The sequence below is a fragment of the Pelophylax lessonae genome (assembly GCF_965119305.1).
Source record: "Pelophylax lessonae genome assembly, chromosome: 3".
NCBI classification, from domain to species: domain Eukaryota; kingdom Metazoa; phylum Chordata; class Amphibia; order Anura; family Ranidae; genus Pelophylax; species Pelophylax lessonae.
The window spans coordinates 613,669,723-613,687,036 of record NC_138770.1 but is presented as its reverse complement, the minus strand read 5'-3'; the positions used below and the strand labels follow the sequence as shown (position 1 = coordinate 613,687,036).

Below are 17,314 nucleotides of genomic sequence, written 5' to 3'. Positions count from 1 at the left end.
GGAGGGTGGGCGTGGGGGTAGGTTGGGCCCAAAATACCACCGTGACTGTTAGAGGGGCTGGGGAAAATGGAAGGGAACCTGGGGGTCTGACCATCCCAAGGAGGAGCCCACGTCCACCCTGAGACTGCCAGAGCTATGGGGGGGGACACTACTCGCCATACCATTGACAATTGGGTGGGCGCCACTCCAGACAGACTACCTCTCCACTCAGGGAGGGGGTGCTGATGGCCAAGGGGCATTCTGCGACTAAGGCCGAACTAGATTGTGTGCGTCCCGGTGAGGTGTAACACTCGTGGGCCAGCCCCCGTCCATTGGGGCTCTGTCGTGGTGTGGCCTAGCGTGGGGCTATAACCTGCACACGCTCACTGGCCGAACTGGGAAACCCTAAGGATCTAGGATATCCAGTCCAAAACCCAGTCCGGCTGTTAATTGCAGTTCTCTCAGGAACATAACTAGCTAAAAGTTTTATATTTTTAACAAAGGTTCCCTTTAAAATAAAAAACAAGCTAAGCCGGGAACTAGGTCCTACTCCTAAACTAGGCAGAAACAAACTGAATTCTATAGCAGAGTGAGGTGTATGCCTTGCCCATATAGTGAGTGGGTGTGTGCCCATATACCCAATGGTTGAGAAGTATATGGAGCTGCGTCTGTCAATGAACTTCAGAGAAAAGGATTTTACGGTAAGTCAAAAATCCATTTTTTTTTTTTATTATTATTATTTTCAGGCCTTTATATTTTGTTCACAATTACATGCAAGCCCGCTTTCCAGCAAAATTGGCAATTACAGGGATTGGGACAAACTATATAACAAGCTATATATTTTATTTATTTGGTTTAAACTCTTTTTCAGTTGCCAGAACAGTTTGTAGAGACACTATAACTTTGCCCATTTAGGGCAATGTGTCAGTTTTTGTTTAAATCTCTCAAACTATTTGATGCTTCCCTCTGCAGCCCTTCCCCATCACTCATCCCTTCTTCTGTTTCTGACAATGCAAAATTCCCAGCGCTATCAGATACGGAGGAGCATGGAACCTCCTCCCAGTGGGCATTCCAGAAGGGTGGACTTTTCGCAGACCCTATCACTTTTCCTTTACTGGGTCATTTAAAAAAAAAGTGTTAGCTGGAGTTGGGCTTTAAATTGCTTGTCATTTATTTGAAGTCCATTTAAAAGTGCAAGCAAACCTTTTAGTACCAGGCAAAGTCCTCTTATAATGTCTGGCCCCCTCTCTTGTAAAGACAACTTGCTTTTGGTATGTGCAAAATGTACTTGTATAGAAAAAAGTTAGATTTATACTTACCTTAATCCTGTCTTCTGCATCCATAAATAAAAATGGGGGTTTGGTCCCACCATATGGCCATATCGTGCTCAAGCCCACTACTGCGTCAAAGTACCCCATTATCAGTGGGTCCTACACTATCCATGAAAAAGAGATGAACCCAGCCCTTCTAACCCTTGGAGACAACACTCCTTGCTGGGAAAAATGTGCAAATGCACTACAGGGGACTCCTCCTATATCCATTTGATGGTGGACACTGATTGAGTACAGGTGTATGTGGGGGGTGGGGAGGGCTGCTCAACCTCGATAGTCTGGTCAGACCGAATACATAATAAACAGGCAAAAAATTTGGGGGAGCATACCCATGTATTTCCAAAGCTGCTGCAGCTATGAACCAAAAGACATGTATATTAAAAAAGAATAGCGCGCAAATGCAAAAGAAATTACTACCAAATCTGAAGAGAGTCCATAAATAAAAATGGGGGTTTGGTCCCACCATATGGCCATATCGTGCTCAAGCCCACTACTGCGTCAAAGTACCCCATTATCAGTGGGTCCTACACTATCCATGAAAAAGAGATGAATCCAGCCCTTCTAACCCTTGGAGACAACACTCCTTGCTGGGAAAAATGTGCAAATGCACTACAGGGGACTCCTCCTATATCCATTTGATGGTGGACACTGATTGAGTACAGGTGTATGTGGGGGGTGGGGAGGGCTGCTCAACCTCGATAGTCTGGTCAGACCGAATACATAATAAACAGGCAAAAAATTTTTTTATTTTTTTGGGGGAGCATACCCATGTATTTCCAAAGCTGCTGCAGCTATGAACCAAAAGACATGTATATTAAAAAAGAATAGCGCGCAAATGCAAAAGAAATTACTACCAAATCTGAAGAGAGTCCATAAATAAAAATGGGGGTTTGGTCCCACCATATGGCCATATCGTGCTCAAGCCCACTACTGCGTCAAAGTACCCCATTATCAGTGGGTCCTACACTATCCATGAAAAAGAGATGAATCCAGCCCTTCTAACCCTTGGAGACAACACTCCTTGCTGGGAAAAATGTGCAAATGCACTACAGGGGACTCCTCCTATATCCATTTGATGGTGGACACTGATTGAGTACAGGTGTATGTGGGGGGTGGGGAGGGCTGCTCAACCTCGATAGTCTGGTCGGACCGAATACATAATAAACAGGCAAAAAATTTGGGGGAGCATACCCATGTATTTCCAAAGCTGCTGCAGCTATGAACCAAAAGACATGTATATTAAAAAAGAATAGCGCGCAAATGCAAAAGAAATTACTACCAAATCTGAAGAGAGTCCATAAATAAAAATGGGGGTTTGGTCCCACCATATGGCCATATCGTGCTCAAGCCCACTACTGCGTCAAAGTACCCCATTATCAGTGGGTCCTACACTATCCATGAAAAAGAGATGAATCCAGCCCTTCTAACCCTTGGAGACAACACTCCTTGCTGGGAAAAATGTGCAAATGCACTACAGGGGACTCCTCCTATATCCATTTGATGGTGGACACTGATTGAGTACAGGTGTATGTGGGGGGTGGGGAGGGCTGCTCAACCTCGATAGTCTGGTCAGACCGAATACATAATAAACAGGCAAAAAATTTGGGGGAGCATACCCATGTATTTCCAAAGCTGCTGCAGCTATGAACCAAAAGACATGTATATTAAAAAAGAATAGCGCGCAAATGCAAAAGAAATTACTACCAAATCTGAAGAGAGTCCATAAATAAAAATGGGGGTTTGGTCCCACCATATGGCCATATCGTGCTCAAGCCCACTACTGCGTCAAAGTACCCCATTATCAGTGGGTCCTACACTATCCATGAAAAAGAGATGAATCCAGCCCTTCTAACCCTTGGAGACAACACTCCTTGCTGGGAAAAATGTGCAAATGCACTACAGGGGACTCCTCCTATATCCATTTGATGGTGGACACTGATTGAGTACAGGTGTATGTGGGGGGTGGGGAGGGCTGCTCAACCTCGATAGTCTGGTCAGACCGAATACATAATAAACAGGCAAAAAATTTGGGGGAGCATACCCATGTATTTCCAAAGCTGCTGCAGCTATGAACCAAAAGACATGTATATTAAAAAAGAATAGCGCGCAAATGCAAAAGAAATTACTACCAAATCTGAAGAGAGTCCATAAATAAAAATGGGGGTTTGGTCCCACCATATGGCCATATCGTGCTCAAGCCCACTACTGCGTCAAAGTACCCCATTATCAGTGGGTCCTACACTATCCATGAAAAAGAGATGAATCCAGCCCTTCTAACCCTTGGAGACAACACTCCTTGCTGGGAAAAATGTGCAAATGCACTACAGGGGACTCCTCCTATATCCATTTGATGGTGGACACTGATTGAGTACAGGTGTATGTGGGGGGTGGGGAGGGCTGCTCAACCTCGATAGTCTGGTCAGACCGAATACATAATAAACAGGCAAAAAATTTGGGGGAGCATACCCATGTATTTCCAAAGCTGCTGCAGCTATGAACCAAAAGACATGTATATTAAAAAAGAATAGCGCGCAAATGCAAAAGAAATTACTACCAAATCTGAAGAGAGTCCATAAATAAAAATGGGGGTTTGGTCCCACCATATGGCCATATCGTGCTCAAGCCCACTACTGCGTCAAAGTACCCCATTATCAGTGGGTCCTACACTATCCATGAAAAAGAGATGAATCCAGCCCTTCTAACCCTTGGAGACAACACTCCTTGCTGGGAAAAATGTGCAAATGCACTACAGGGGACTCCTCCTATATCCATTTGATGGTGGACACTGATTGAGTACAGGTGTATGTGGGGGGTGGGGAGGGCTGCTCAACCTCGATAGTCTGGTCAGACCGAATACATAATAAACAGGCAAAAAATTTGGGGGAGCATACCCATGTATTTCCAAAGCTGCTGCAGCTATGAACCAAAAGACATGTATATTAAAAAAGAATAGCGCGCAAATGCAAAAGAAATTACTACCAAATCTGAAGAGAGTCCATAAATAAAAATGGGGGTTTGGTCCCACCATATGGGCATATCGTGCTCAAGCCCACTACTGCGTCAAAGTACCCCATTATCAGTGGGTCCTACACTATCCATGAAAAAGAGATGAATCCAGCCCTTCTAACCCTTGGAGACAACACTCCTTGCTGGGAAAAATGTGCAAATGCACTACAGGGGACTCCTCCTATATCCATTTGATGGTGGACACTGATTGAGTACAGGTGTATGTGGGGGGTGGGGAGGGCTGCTCAACCTCGATAGTCTGGTCAGACCGAATACATAATAAACAGGCAAAAAATTTGGGGGAGCATACCCATGTATTTCCAAAGCTGCTGCAGCTATGAACCAAAAGACATGTATATTAAAAAAGAATAGCGCGCAAATGCAAAAGAAATTACTACCAAATCTGAAGAGAGTCCATAAATAAAAATGGGGGTTTGGTCCCACCATATGGCCATATCGTGCTCAAGCCCACTACTGCGTCAAAGGGACACAGAGTTCTACACCATGACCCAAACAAGGTATCTATCAGTAGTAATTTCTTTTGCATTTGCGCGCTATTCTTTTTTAATATACATGTCTTTTGGTTCATAGCTGCAGCAGCTTTGGAAATACATGGGTATGCTCCCCCAAATTTTTTGCCTGTTTATTATGTATTCGGTCTGACCAGACTATCGAGGTTGAGCAGCCCTCCCCACCCCCCACATACACCTGTACTCAATCAGTGTCCACCATCAAATGGATATAGGAGGAGTCCCCTGTAGTGCATTTGCACATTTTTCCCAGCAAGGAGTGTTGTCTCCAAGGGTTAGAAGGGCTGGATTCATCTCTTTTTCATGGATAGTGTAGGACCCACTGATAATGGGGTACTTTGACGCAGTAGTGGGCTTGAGCACGATATGGCCATATGGTGGGACCAAACCCCCATTTTTATTTATGGACTCTCTTCAGATTTGGTAGTAATTTCTTTTGCATTTGCGCGCTATTATTTTTTAATATACATGTCTTTTGGTTCATAGCTGCAGCAGCTTTGGAAATACATGGGTATGCTCCCCCAAATTGTTTGCCTGTTTATTATGTATTCGGTCTGACCAGACTATCGAGGTTGAGCAGCCCTCCCCACCCCCCACATACACCTGTACTCAATCAGTGTCCACCATCAAATGGATATAGGAGGAGTCCCCTGTAGTGCATTTGCACATTTTTCCCAGCAAGGAGTGTTGTCTCCAAGGGTTAGAAGGGCTGGATTCATCTCTTTTTCATGGATAGTGTAGGACCCACTGATAATGGGGTACTTTGACGCAGTAGTGGGCTTGAGCACGATATGGCCATATGGTGGGACCAAACCCCCATTTTTATTTATGGACTCTCTTCAGATTTGGTAGTAATTTCTTTTGCATTTGCGCGCTATTCTTTTTTAATATACATGTCTTTTGGTTCATAGCTGCAGCAGCTTTGGAAATACATGGGTATGCTCCCCCAAATTTTTTGCCTGTTTATTATGTATTCGTTCTGACCAGACTATCGAGGTTGAGCAGCCCTCCCCACCCCCCACATACACCTGTACTCAATCAGTGTCCACCATCAAATGGATATAGGAGGAGTCCCCTGTAGTGCATTTGCACATTTTTCCCAGCAAGGAGTGTTGTCTCCAAGGGTTAGAAGGGCTGGATTCATCTCTTTTTCATGGATAGTGTAGGACCCACTGATAATGGGGTACTTTGACGCAGTAGTGGGCTTGAGCACGATATGGCCATATGGTGGGACCAAACCCCCATTTTTATTTATGGACTCTCTTCAGATTTGGTAGTAATTTCTTTTGCATTTGCGCGCTATTCTTTTTTAATATACATGTCTTTTGGTTCATAGCTGCAGCAGCTTTGGAAATACATGGGTATGCTCCCCCAAATTTTTTACCTGTTTATTCTGTCTTCTGCATCACTGGATATGAGAGTGCCATCCTTTTTGGAAGGATTCCCAGGGAATGCAAAGCAGGCCAGATTTTATGAGAAGACTCTTCAGTCCATTGCAAAAGCATAGCTTTGTGACATTTGGGCTGCTGTGTATTCCCCAGGATCTTGCTGGAAGGGATATGTTGTTACCCTCGCCTAGGTAGCGTGGGCAGAAGCTAGGGCTAAGGGAAGTATAAAATTTTACTTATTTTTTTTTTTTTTACAGGTACCTTTTGCACATACTAAGCTAGTAATTTTACGATCAGCGTACCTTGAATTTTATTGCTAGGTTCATCTTAAAGGAGTTGTAAAGGCAGAAGTTTTTTTTATCTTAATGCAATCTATGCATTAAGATAAAAAACCTTCTGTGTGCAGCAGCCCCCCTCAATCACTCTAATACTTACCGAACGTCCCTCTCTGTCCAGTGATGTCCAGTGATGTCCATGAGTGTCTCAGCTGTCCTCCTGATTGGCTGAGACACAGCAGTGCGCATTGGTTGCCGTTGCTGTCAAATTCAGCTAGCCAAACAGATTAGACAGGGGGTTGGGCCAGATCAGGGCTCAATGTCTGAATGGACACAGGGAGTTGTGACTCAGCCGGGGTGCCCCCATAGCAAGCGGCTTGCTGTGGGGGCACTGAACAGGAGGGAGGGGCCAGGAGCACAGCAGAGGGAGAATCGGGGCTGCTTTGTGCAAAACCAACTGCGCAGAAGGAGGCAAGTATAACATATTTGTTATTTTTATGGGGGAAAAAAAATAAGACTTTACAATAACTTTAACCACTTAAGCCCCGGAAGATTTTACCCCCATTCCGACCAGGGGGTATTTTGCGATTCGGCACTGCGTGACTTTAACGGACAATTGCGCGGTCGTGCGACGCTGTACCTAAACGAATTTGGCGTCCTTTTTTTCCCACAAACAGAGCTTTCTTTTGGTGGTATTTGATCACCTGTGCGATTTTTTGATCACGCGCTATAAACAAAAAAAGAGTGTCAATTTTGCAAAAATAGCAATATTTTTCACATTTTTTTATATGAAATTCCCCAAAAAAAATTTAAAAATCAAAATTTTTTTACTTTTTCGGCCAATTTGTTTTATGCTACCTATGTTTGGTAAAAAAAATCGCAAAAAGCGTATTTTGATTGGTTTGCGCAAAAGTTATCGCGTTTACTAACAAAGGGAAAGATTTCTGTCATTTTTGTTGTTTTTTTTTTTTAACGTGTAATGGCGGCGATCTGCGATTTTTTTTTTTTTTTTGCGGTACTGCGACATTGGGGCGGACAGATCGGACCCTTGACTGACATTTGACACTTTTGGGGTTACCAGTGACATTTATACAGTAATCAGTGCTATATATATGCACTGTTTCTGTAAAAATACACTGGTAGTGAAGGGGTTAACTTTATTTGGGAGGGAGGGGCTGTGTGTATCCCTAGGGGCGTGCTTTCTACTGTGATTGGCTGGGGCTTGAGCTGTATGGACACTGATCAACGGATCTACATACTAGATCCGAGTGATCAGTATCCTAACAGCAAGGAGAATGACAGGCAGCTTGTTTACACAGGCTGCCTGACATTCTCCCTCTCCCCCGCCGATCGCCGAGTGACCGGCGGACATCGGGTCCGCCGGTCACACGCGCGGGGGGGTCCGTGACCACGCGGGAGCGGGAGCGCGCCTCCGGGGGCGCGCGCTCGCTCCCTAGACCCTCACAAGCTAGTGACGTAGCCCTACGTCACTTTGCCTGTGAGGGGCTGACTGCCGACGTAGATCGGCGTTAGGCAGTCGGCAAGTGGTTAAGACTACACTGACCATGGGATAACACTGCTGCGTGATTTCAGTGCAGAATAGAGTGTTGGCACCATTTTAAAAGAAGTGTAAAAATTAACAAACCAACTGACAGGATCAACACTTAATAAAACTGTTTAAGGGGGGACCCTGAAAAACAAAAACTACTGTGTTAATGCTAGTAACAGACTGCATCATGCGTGTAATGTTTTCCATAATTCCACAAATTTAAAACCCACAACAGTAAAACATGCTTGTTATACTCACTGTGGAACCTAAGGGGTTAGTCCTCTGCATTGTGTAAAAAGGCTGTTTGATCCTGTCTTCTCTGATTCTCCCCTTCTTCTACAGTAGTCCCCATTCTATCTGCTGATAGAACAGAGTCTTGGGGGGCAAGATGCACATGCTCAGTTGGGTGTGTATTGCTAGAGTTTTTTTTTCTTTTTTTGTGATTTTGTGATCAGCATTAGGCCAATCAGCACTGTCTAGACAGAGGGTCAGGGGGGAATCAAAGCTCCTTCTACAATCTTTAACCAGTGCTCGACTAGACACTGATGGAAGTCACAAGACTGCTCTAACTTCTGATGAGAAAAGGTATTTAGCAGTTTTAATTTACTAAAAAAATTGCATTTCCTTTTTCTGTGTACTGTGGCAGACCAGATATAGTGAATGTAGGTTCCTAGGTTTAATAATACTTTAACTGTAGCAAGTTCTTTATAATTAATATTTCAAACATCATTGTTTTGTTTTGTTTTTTCTTTCTCATCCATGGAGTCCTAAACCTTTGGGTGATACTGTCACCCGCTGGATGATTGAACAATGGCAACTGTTGGCCAACCCAGGATAAGCCTTTCCACTACCAGCATGTGTCAGTTTTTTGCTAGTGTCCTAGAAGGATGGACATCTTTTTACAGCTCTGCTGTATTTAGATATTTTCTTTATTATCCAGTACAAAATACAGGAATCAATTCTTGAACCATGGGTTATATGCCACTACCCTCAGGTGATTGGACATTGACAAAAGCTTTGCTGGGTTGGTCCCCTTGTGTATCCATAAAACTCGATGTACCCCTCAACTCAGTGAGGCTCCAATTTTTTCCTTGTGTCCTTAGTTGTTGGACCCCTTCTCCTCTCGGAAAATAATTTCTTACTATTTTTAACCAGTTTTTATTACCATCCTTTGACTCTTCTATCAAGATCTGACGGTCCTTTTGTCTTCATGGCTCTCTAGCAGTTTCCAGGTCAGTCACCCTTGACTATACCTTGGGGACCACAAAATGGCAGGGCCAGCCTTTAATGTTTACTCCGAGCACTGAATTCTATGTTCCCACTCACCTTGGCATGTGGTACAAAAAGTGGAGTTAACTGAAGGTTGTTATACAGATCCAGGGCTGTAGTATTTTCCTATGGCACCCAGACCCTGAAGATTCCTTTGGGGCTATGCCCATCATGACAGGTGAAGTCTGGACTCAGAATGGGACAAATGACTGCTAAGAGACAGAGTTTGCATGTACTATTATGCATACTGGTTCCTGGCTATACATGTCTTGATGGATCTGTGGTATACACTACTTCCCTATTCTACAAGAAACACTGCAGTGCCATGACGCAAGTTGTTTAGAAGGCACAGGTTATGGAGGGATCTAAATTTTCACTGTTTCTCCCTAGCTTTTATTGTCTCACTATTGACCTTGTAGGTAATGTTATAGTGTTTACTTATTAAATTTGCTAGTCTCTTTTGTCAAATCACTTCCAGAAGTTCCTCTCCGGCTAGTGACATCATCCTCCTAAGAGAGACAGCCGTTGGAACTCTGTTTGCACGTTGGTTATTGCGATTCTTTCATGCCAGACATGCTGAACCCCTCAATTCATGTCCATTGTGTAAGTACCCCCCAGAGGAATAGCCTCACTTTGCAATGGCAAATTACAGGCACTTGGGAGTGGAAACACATGGGTGAGACGGTCGAGTCCACTGCAGACTCCAAAGAACCTTCAAGTTTCTCTTAAGTTGATAACAGTTTACTTCTTCTGGAGCAAGGTCGAACACCAATACCACTCCAGTCCTCTATGACTCAGGTTCTTTCACAGATGTGCTCCAAGCGGCCTATCTGACTAAGGTAGAATTATCTGCCTCTATGTCTGTTCAATCTCAGAGGTTTTGTTAGGTTATTGTTTTTTTGTCTTCCTGACAACTTTAAAGCTGTGTACCAATGACTGAATTTTACAAGGTGGACCCTGCCGTTCTTACACCGAATAATCAGTCTACTATTTCTAATGATGGTACCCCCTCCTTTAAGGATTCAGTTGATAGGCATTTGGAGTCTTTCTTTGCTTTGGCAGGCCCTGCTCTGCAGCCAGCCATAGCCAGTTTGTCAGTGACCCAGACTATGGCAAACTGGGCTGGAGAAATTAATCATTTTATCCTAAAATAGATAATCCCAGTCTTTCTTCAAGATTGCACCTGTTGCCATAGATCTCATGGAACATGTAATCCATCAGATCTCCAGAATGTCCTTAATTTTTATGTACATATGCTCAGAATCTTATGTCTGGACCCGGTCCAGGAGAGGTGCCTTTTGTGCAAGCCTTTTGATGGTAAGTTTCTCTTTGGGAACTCCTTGGATGTATAAATTGAGGCAGCTACTGAAGAAAAGGGGTTTTTAACCCCCATTATCCACAAGAGAGAAGGCAATCCAACTGTACTAGATGCCTCCATCTTATGTTCTACTAACTGCTCTGGGGCTGCTTGCAAGCATGCCCTCTGATGATGCTTATGTTTGGTTTTGGCCCCAGTGCTGGCCTTGCTATGGCAGAAGGGGATCTTAGTACTGGGTTACCTGAACAATCTGCTTCTGCATGCAGAGTCTTCTTCGGCTCTAGAAGCCGACTTGGACATTACTGTGCAAACTCTTCAGGAGTTTGGATGGGCACTGAATTTTCAAAAATCGGCTTTGAATCCGTCCACCAAGCTGGACTACTTTGGTCTGCCTCTGGACCCAGCGTTGGCCCGGATGTTTCTTCCTCAGGCGAAACTTCTGAAGTTGCAAGATGCGATTCGGATCCTGTTGGCTAACTGTCGGTCATCACTTAGGACTTGCATGCAAGTGCTGGGTCTAATGGTCTCTACTTTCGACGCGGTTCCGTTTGCTCAGTTCCATACCAGACCTCTGCAATGAGAGATTCTTTCCAAATGGAACAAGGATCTGCAGTCGCTGGACGATCTGATCCTGTTGAGTTGGGGTCTCTGATAGGTTGGCTCCGCTCCCCGGCGCTTCGCCTGGGAAAGTCCTTTCTTCTCCTGTATTGGACAGCGATTTCCACGGATGCCAGTCTGTCTGGGTGGGGAGGTGTCTTGGGAATACATTTGGCTTAAGGTGTTTGGACTCGAGAGGAGTCCAGGCTGCCGATCAACATCCTGGCGACTTGGGCGCTCAGACTTTGTCTGTCTGTGGACGGATCATCTGCAGGGATGCCCGGCGAGGATACAGTTGGACAATGCTACGGCGGAGGCATATGTCAATCATCAAGGGGGCACAAGGAGTGCCCTGGCGGCCCAGGAAGTATCCAGCATTCTGAGGGGGGTAGAAATATATGTTCTGGCCCTCTCTTCTGTGCACATTCTGGGGGTAGAGAATTGGCAAGCAGACCACCTCAGTCGGCAGACGTTGGATCAGGGAGAATGGACCCCCCAGAGGGGTTTTTATCAACTGTGTTTCCGTTGGGGGATTCCTGATGACCTGTTGGCCTCCCGTCTCAACAGGAAGGTGCAGAGGTTCGTGTCAAGGTCTCGGGATCCTCTGGCCGATGCTGCAGACACCCTGGTGTCCCCTTGGTGTCAGTATTGTCCGATTTATGCTTTTCCTCCAATAAAACTTCTGTCGAGACTGCTATGCAGAATCAGGGTAGAAGGGATTCCAGTCATTCTGGTGGCACTAGACTGGCCTCGCTGGTCTTGGTACACAGGCCTGGTAAAGCTGGTAGCAGACGTTCCTTGGAAACTTCCTCTCAGGGAAGATCTTCTGTTCAGGGACCAATCTTCCATCATTCTTTACAGTCGCTGGCTTTAACAGCCTGGCTATTGAAAGCGAGGTGCTGAAGGACAGAGGGCTGTCGGAGTCGGTGATTCCTACTCTGTTAAAAGCTAGGAAACCTACTTCCAGGAAGGTTTATTATCGAGTTTGGAAGGCGTACATTACTTGGTGTGAGTCCTGGGGGGTTCTTCCCTGTTCCTTTTCTGTGTATCGCCTGTTGGAATTTCTACAACTAGGTGTAGATCAATGTTTGGCTCTGGGCACCATCAAGGGCCAGATTTCCACCTTGGCCATATTGTTACAAAGACCGTTAGGTGCGAAGTCCTTGGTTCTCACTTTTGTGCAGGGATTTCACCATCTTGCTCCATCGGTGAAATCCCTGGTGCCTCCGTGGGACCTCAATTTGGAACTGTCTGTCCTTCAAAAGCCTCCCTTTGAAAATATTTGAGAACTCTTCTCTGCTCACCTTGTCACAGAAGGTGGCCTTCTTAGTCGATATTACTTCCACATGTAGGGTGTCTGAGTTGGCTGCGTTGTCCTGTCGGTCACCTTACCTGGTGATTCATAGGGACAAAGTAGTGTTGCGACTCTGTCAGGCGTTCCGTCCTTAGGTCGTCTCTGATTTAATTTGAATCAAGATATTGTGTTACCATCCTTATGTCCTAAGCCAAAACATCCTGAGGAAATTGTTTTACATTCCTTGGAAGTGGTCAGGGCAATTTGGGTGTACCTGGCGGTGACTGAACCGATTCGAAAATCAGATTCTTTGTTCTTATGGATGGACCTCGTAGGGGGCCAGCTGCATCTGCTGCGACCATTTCCAAGTGGATCAAGCAGACAGTGGTGCAGCCCTATTCCATTAAGGGCCAGGTTCCTCCTTTCCCTGTTGAAGCGCATTCTACGAGGGCCCTTAGTGCCTCCTGGGCCTTCTGTCATCAGGCGTCAGTGGTTCAGGTGTGCAAGGCGGCTATGTGGTTGTCTGTACACCCATTCACAAAGTTTTATAAGGTGGATGTACTTGCATCTTCGAATGCTGCATTTGGCGGCAAATGTTTGCAGGCCGCAGTTGCAGAGGCTTCCACTTCTTGAGGGTTTCATTTTTTTCCTGGTGGGGAGCTCCAGTTGTTACTAGTTGAGCTCCTGTTTATACCTGGTTGGGAATTCTATGTATTGCTGTGTTTTTTCCCCACCCCTCATATTGATACTGCTTTGGGACATCCCAGTGGTCTAGAAGACATAGAGCTGTGTCCCATCAGTGAACCTCAGAGAAAAGGATTTTACGGTAAGACAAAAATCCATTTTTTTTTTCTTTTATTTCCCTTGCATGTCCCCCTCAGATCTACAGTGACTGCACTTCCAAGTGCACTTGTAGTGGAGAATGGATTTGTCTTTAGTAAATAACCCCCATGTCTTTGAAACTGACTTAGTGGGGTTGATTTACTAAAGGCTAGTTGCTCCAGAGCTTAGTAAATGAGCAGATGTTCTGCTAACTTCCATCATCCAATCATGTGCAATCAAAAATGCTTTTTTTTTTTCCTTGCACATAATTAGGTTTTCTTTGCAAAGTGAGCCGTTACCTCATTTACTAAGCTCTGGAGCAATTGCTCTGGCAGAGTGCAACTGCACTTTGCAAAGTGCAGTCTGTTTGCTTTAGTAAATCAACCCCATTGTTTGGAGTATCTGGTTCTAGTTCTGGTCACAAGCCAGGCCAGAGTTTTTCTTCCACAGGAAAAACTTCAGATACTCCGATCTCAGATTTAAACTCTTCAGTTTTGGAGCCGTCTAGCTGTCTGATGGTAGCCTCTTTCAAGGCATTCCCACTTCATATCACTATTACACAACATTCATGGTACAAGTCCGGTCTCTTGACAAACCAGTTCTTTTATCATCAAGGAAGAGGTTGTCCCCTGGCCTGGTTGGTTAGGAATCAAGCTCTGGAGTCAGTGCCAGCTTGTCAGGCTGAGAGAAGAACTGGACCATCTGTCAGAGCACGGGACTTGGGTATTAGAGGATTATCATTTCCCGATTACCATTCTGGAGCTTTGGAGGAAATTTAGAGGCATTTTGTCTGTCTCTACAGTGATGGACCATTCTACTTGAGGGTCATCAGATCCTGTTTTAGTCGAACAATGCCATGGCAGTGGCATATACCAGTTGGAGGAGAAACCGGAAGTTTCACCACTGCAAGAGAGATTGGATTCTGTCCTGGGCAGAACTTCATGTTCTGGCCTTGTCAGTCCTGATCTATGCTTCTCTTCCTCCAACACTTCCTCCTCGACTGCTTCACAGTTACATCGAGCTAAAGAGCATTTCAGTGATTTTTATCCAGAATGGCCAAAGCAAATCTAGAGTAAGACATTTAGCAGAGTCCTACTCCACATTCACCTGGAGTTTTTGTCCGTATCTTCTGTCCCAAGGACCAGTTTGGCGTCCTGTTTTATGGTTGATTGCTTTACCAGCATCACTGTTAAAGCCCAAGCTCTGAGAACCAGGGTCATCTGAGTCTTCGATTCCTATGATGCTAAAAATTTGAAAATCTACTTGCATCGGACATAGAAGGCTTGCTTTACTTACTGCGAGTCTTGGAGCTTCTACCACAAAAGTTTTTCCATGAGACATGTTCTCTCATTTTTTCAGTTTCTGCTTTTCTTGCTTCAGAGACCTCCCACTCTTTGATTAGGATCTTTATACAGGTAACTTGTCTTCCATGTAGATCTTCCCATTCTCTTGTGACTCTGTGGTTTTTGAATCTGGTTCTTGTTGCACTTCAGAAACTGCTGTTTGAACCCGTTACGAACATTCTTCTTTCTACCCTTCCCTACAAAGTGGTATTTCTTGTAGCCATCACCTCTGACATATGTACATCTTTGCTACCAGCCTCGTCATCTGAAGAACCATATCTTGTCTTTCACAATGATAAGGCAGTGTTTAGGCCTAGGACCCCTTTCCTTCCTGTGGTGTTTTCAGTCTTTCACCTCTGCCAGATCACATTGTTCTTATGTCCCTCTATCTTGCTCCAGTTTACCAAAAGGACATTTCCCTCCATTTTCTGGATGTGGTGCAGGCTGTGAATGCCTTTATATCAGCCACTGCTTCTTTCAATTTCTGTTGGCTGTTTGCTGTGTTGCCTACCTCTCTTTTTGGACTGCTTTTGGACTTCCTAAAGGTTCAAGACTTTTTGTCCCTCAATGGACAAAAATGAAAATACTGTTTGATTATGCTTTCTGTACTGCTTTGCTACAAAACCTGTGCATGCTAGTACTGAAGGTGGCTATCCTCGCCTGGCATACAAGTTTTTTTTTTTGTCAGTGTACAATTCTGTAGGTGGAAGTTTTACCCAAATGTTTAAATCTTTCTGTGACACTCATGGGACTCCAAGAAAAGGGTTTTATGGTAAGTTAAATTCGGTTTTCCAGGAGCTTGAGAGAGACACGAGGGTACTTCTAATTGCAGCAGATAAAATCATTTATTAGTAAAAAAAATGCAAATCAGCCGCTCACATGAAGTAGGAATAAAAGCATATCAAGCTTTAAAGCTGCCATTCATGAGGACCTGAGTCATCTGAAGCAGGTGGGAGAAACACAGCCAGTGTTAGGAGATGTATCCTCTGGCTTTGAGCTTAAGCATCAGCTTAGGAGCCAGTGTGACAACATGGGAACTTGGCCAATGACATCAGACGCTGAAGGGCGTAGAGGGGGTATGGATTTGCATTTCGAGGTGGCAACACCTTTTTTTTTTTAAGCCTCTCATCTGTATGACCCATGCTCTCAGACTGGCTCCTGAGCTAATTTATTCTCTGGTTTGAGCTTGTGCATCTCCTAATACTGGTGATGTTGCTCCCAAGTTTTTAAGCTTGATATACTCTTTTATTCCTACTTTATGTGAGTGGTAATTTGCATTTTTTACTAATAAATGATTTTGTCTGCTGCACTTACAAGCACCTTCTTTTACATTACTACAGATATTCCTTCTGCTGAGGAGCTGCAAGTCCTTTGAAGCTAGCTGCTATGACTCATTTGGCATTATGAACTATTCCGCTAGGACTTCACCACCCTGGAGTCTACTTGCTTGTTTTGCTTGTTTTCTGCTATAACAGATTTTTATCTATTTAAGGAGCTTGAGAGCTTTCACCAGAGCCTACCTGAACTCTTCCAGTGCCATGGAGAGGCTGACCAGCTGGTCTTTCATAAGTGGGGAGAAAGGACAAACAATTTGTTGAAAGGCCTAGGCGTCCCATCATCATTCCACAGCTTTCCAAATCTCTATCATGAACTCAGCTTACAGGAATTGGAGCAGCTAAGGTCTTGGATTTTACAAAAGTTGCCGGATGATTTTGCAGAAACTCAGTAATGCAAACCATTTCTAATAAATTTTGTATTTAGATGTGATACAATGTCTGCTTGTCACATTTGTCTGGAAAAACGGTGTCTGTGTAGCCAATACCCTCACGTTATTGTATTTGCCTGAAATGAAAGCTAGAATCAGATTTTGTCATGGTCTGCCTAACCTAACTTTTGCTGAAATTTGTATTATGATAGCTTCTTACATCATTAATAAGTGACCATCCAGGCTCCTGTTGAGCAATGAGTTCACATGAAAAACTATTCTGTGCTGTATAAGTCCCAGCTTTTTATGCATTCAACTAAACCTGGCCAACCAATCGCTAACAAGTGAGATGAACAAAGGGAGAGTCAACTAGTTTAACCACTTAACGACCAGCTGCCGTACTTATACAGCGGCAGGTCGGCTCTGTCCCGCAAAACGACTTACCTGTACCTCGTTTCACGGGACCGCTAGTGACCAATATCCTCAGGGGGAGCCAATCAGCGGGTCCAATGGCTGTGAGGTCAACTGGGCACCCCCGATTACTCCCCGTGGCGACAGAATGGTGGTCTTCTGTAGTAAACACGGCAGACCCCTGTTCTGTCAGTAATGAACACAGGGATCCAGGTCTCTGTGTTCATTCAGTAAGCCCATCCCCCACACCGTTAGAAAGCACCCCGTTGGGGCACATTTAACCCTTTGATTGCCCCTGGTGTTAACCCCTTCCCTGTCAGTGTCCTAAGTAAAGTAACAGTGCATATTTTTAGCACCGATTTACTGTGGTATTGTCATTGGTCTCCCCAAAAAATGTCAGGTGTCCGATCTGACCACCGCAATGTCGCAGTCCTGCTAAAAATCACTGATCACTGCCATTACTAGTGAAAAAAAAATTAAAAATGACCTAAATCTTA

The 17,314-nt window shown here is 44.5% G+C and overlaps 1 protein-coding gene across 1 annotated transcript in view; it reads left to right on the top strand.

The window, feature by feature from the left end:
• LYPLAL1 (lysophospholipase like 1) overlaps positions 1–16,462 on the top strand; it is a 125,044-nt gene extending 108,582 nt beyond the window's left edge. Inside the window, exon 5 of the mRNA XM_082249467.1 lies at positions 16,194–16,462. Within this exon, the coding sequence (XP_082105593.1) occupies positions 16,194–16,430 (237 nt within the window). The 3' untranslated portion in view covers positions 16,431–16,462. The remainder of the gene's footprint in view (positions 1–16,193) is intronic.
• The last annotated feature ends 852 nt before the right edge of the window (positions 16,463–17,314 follow it).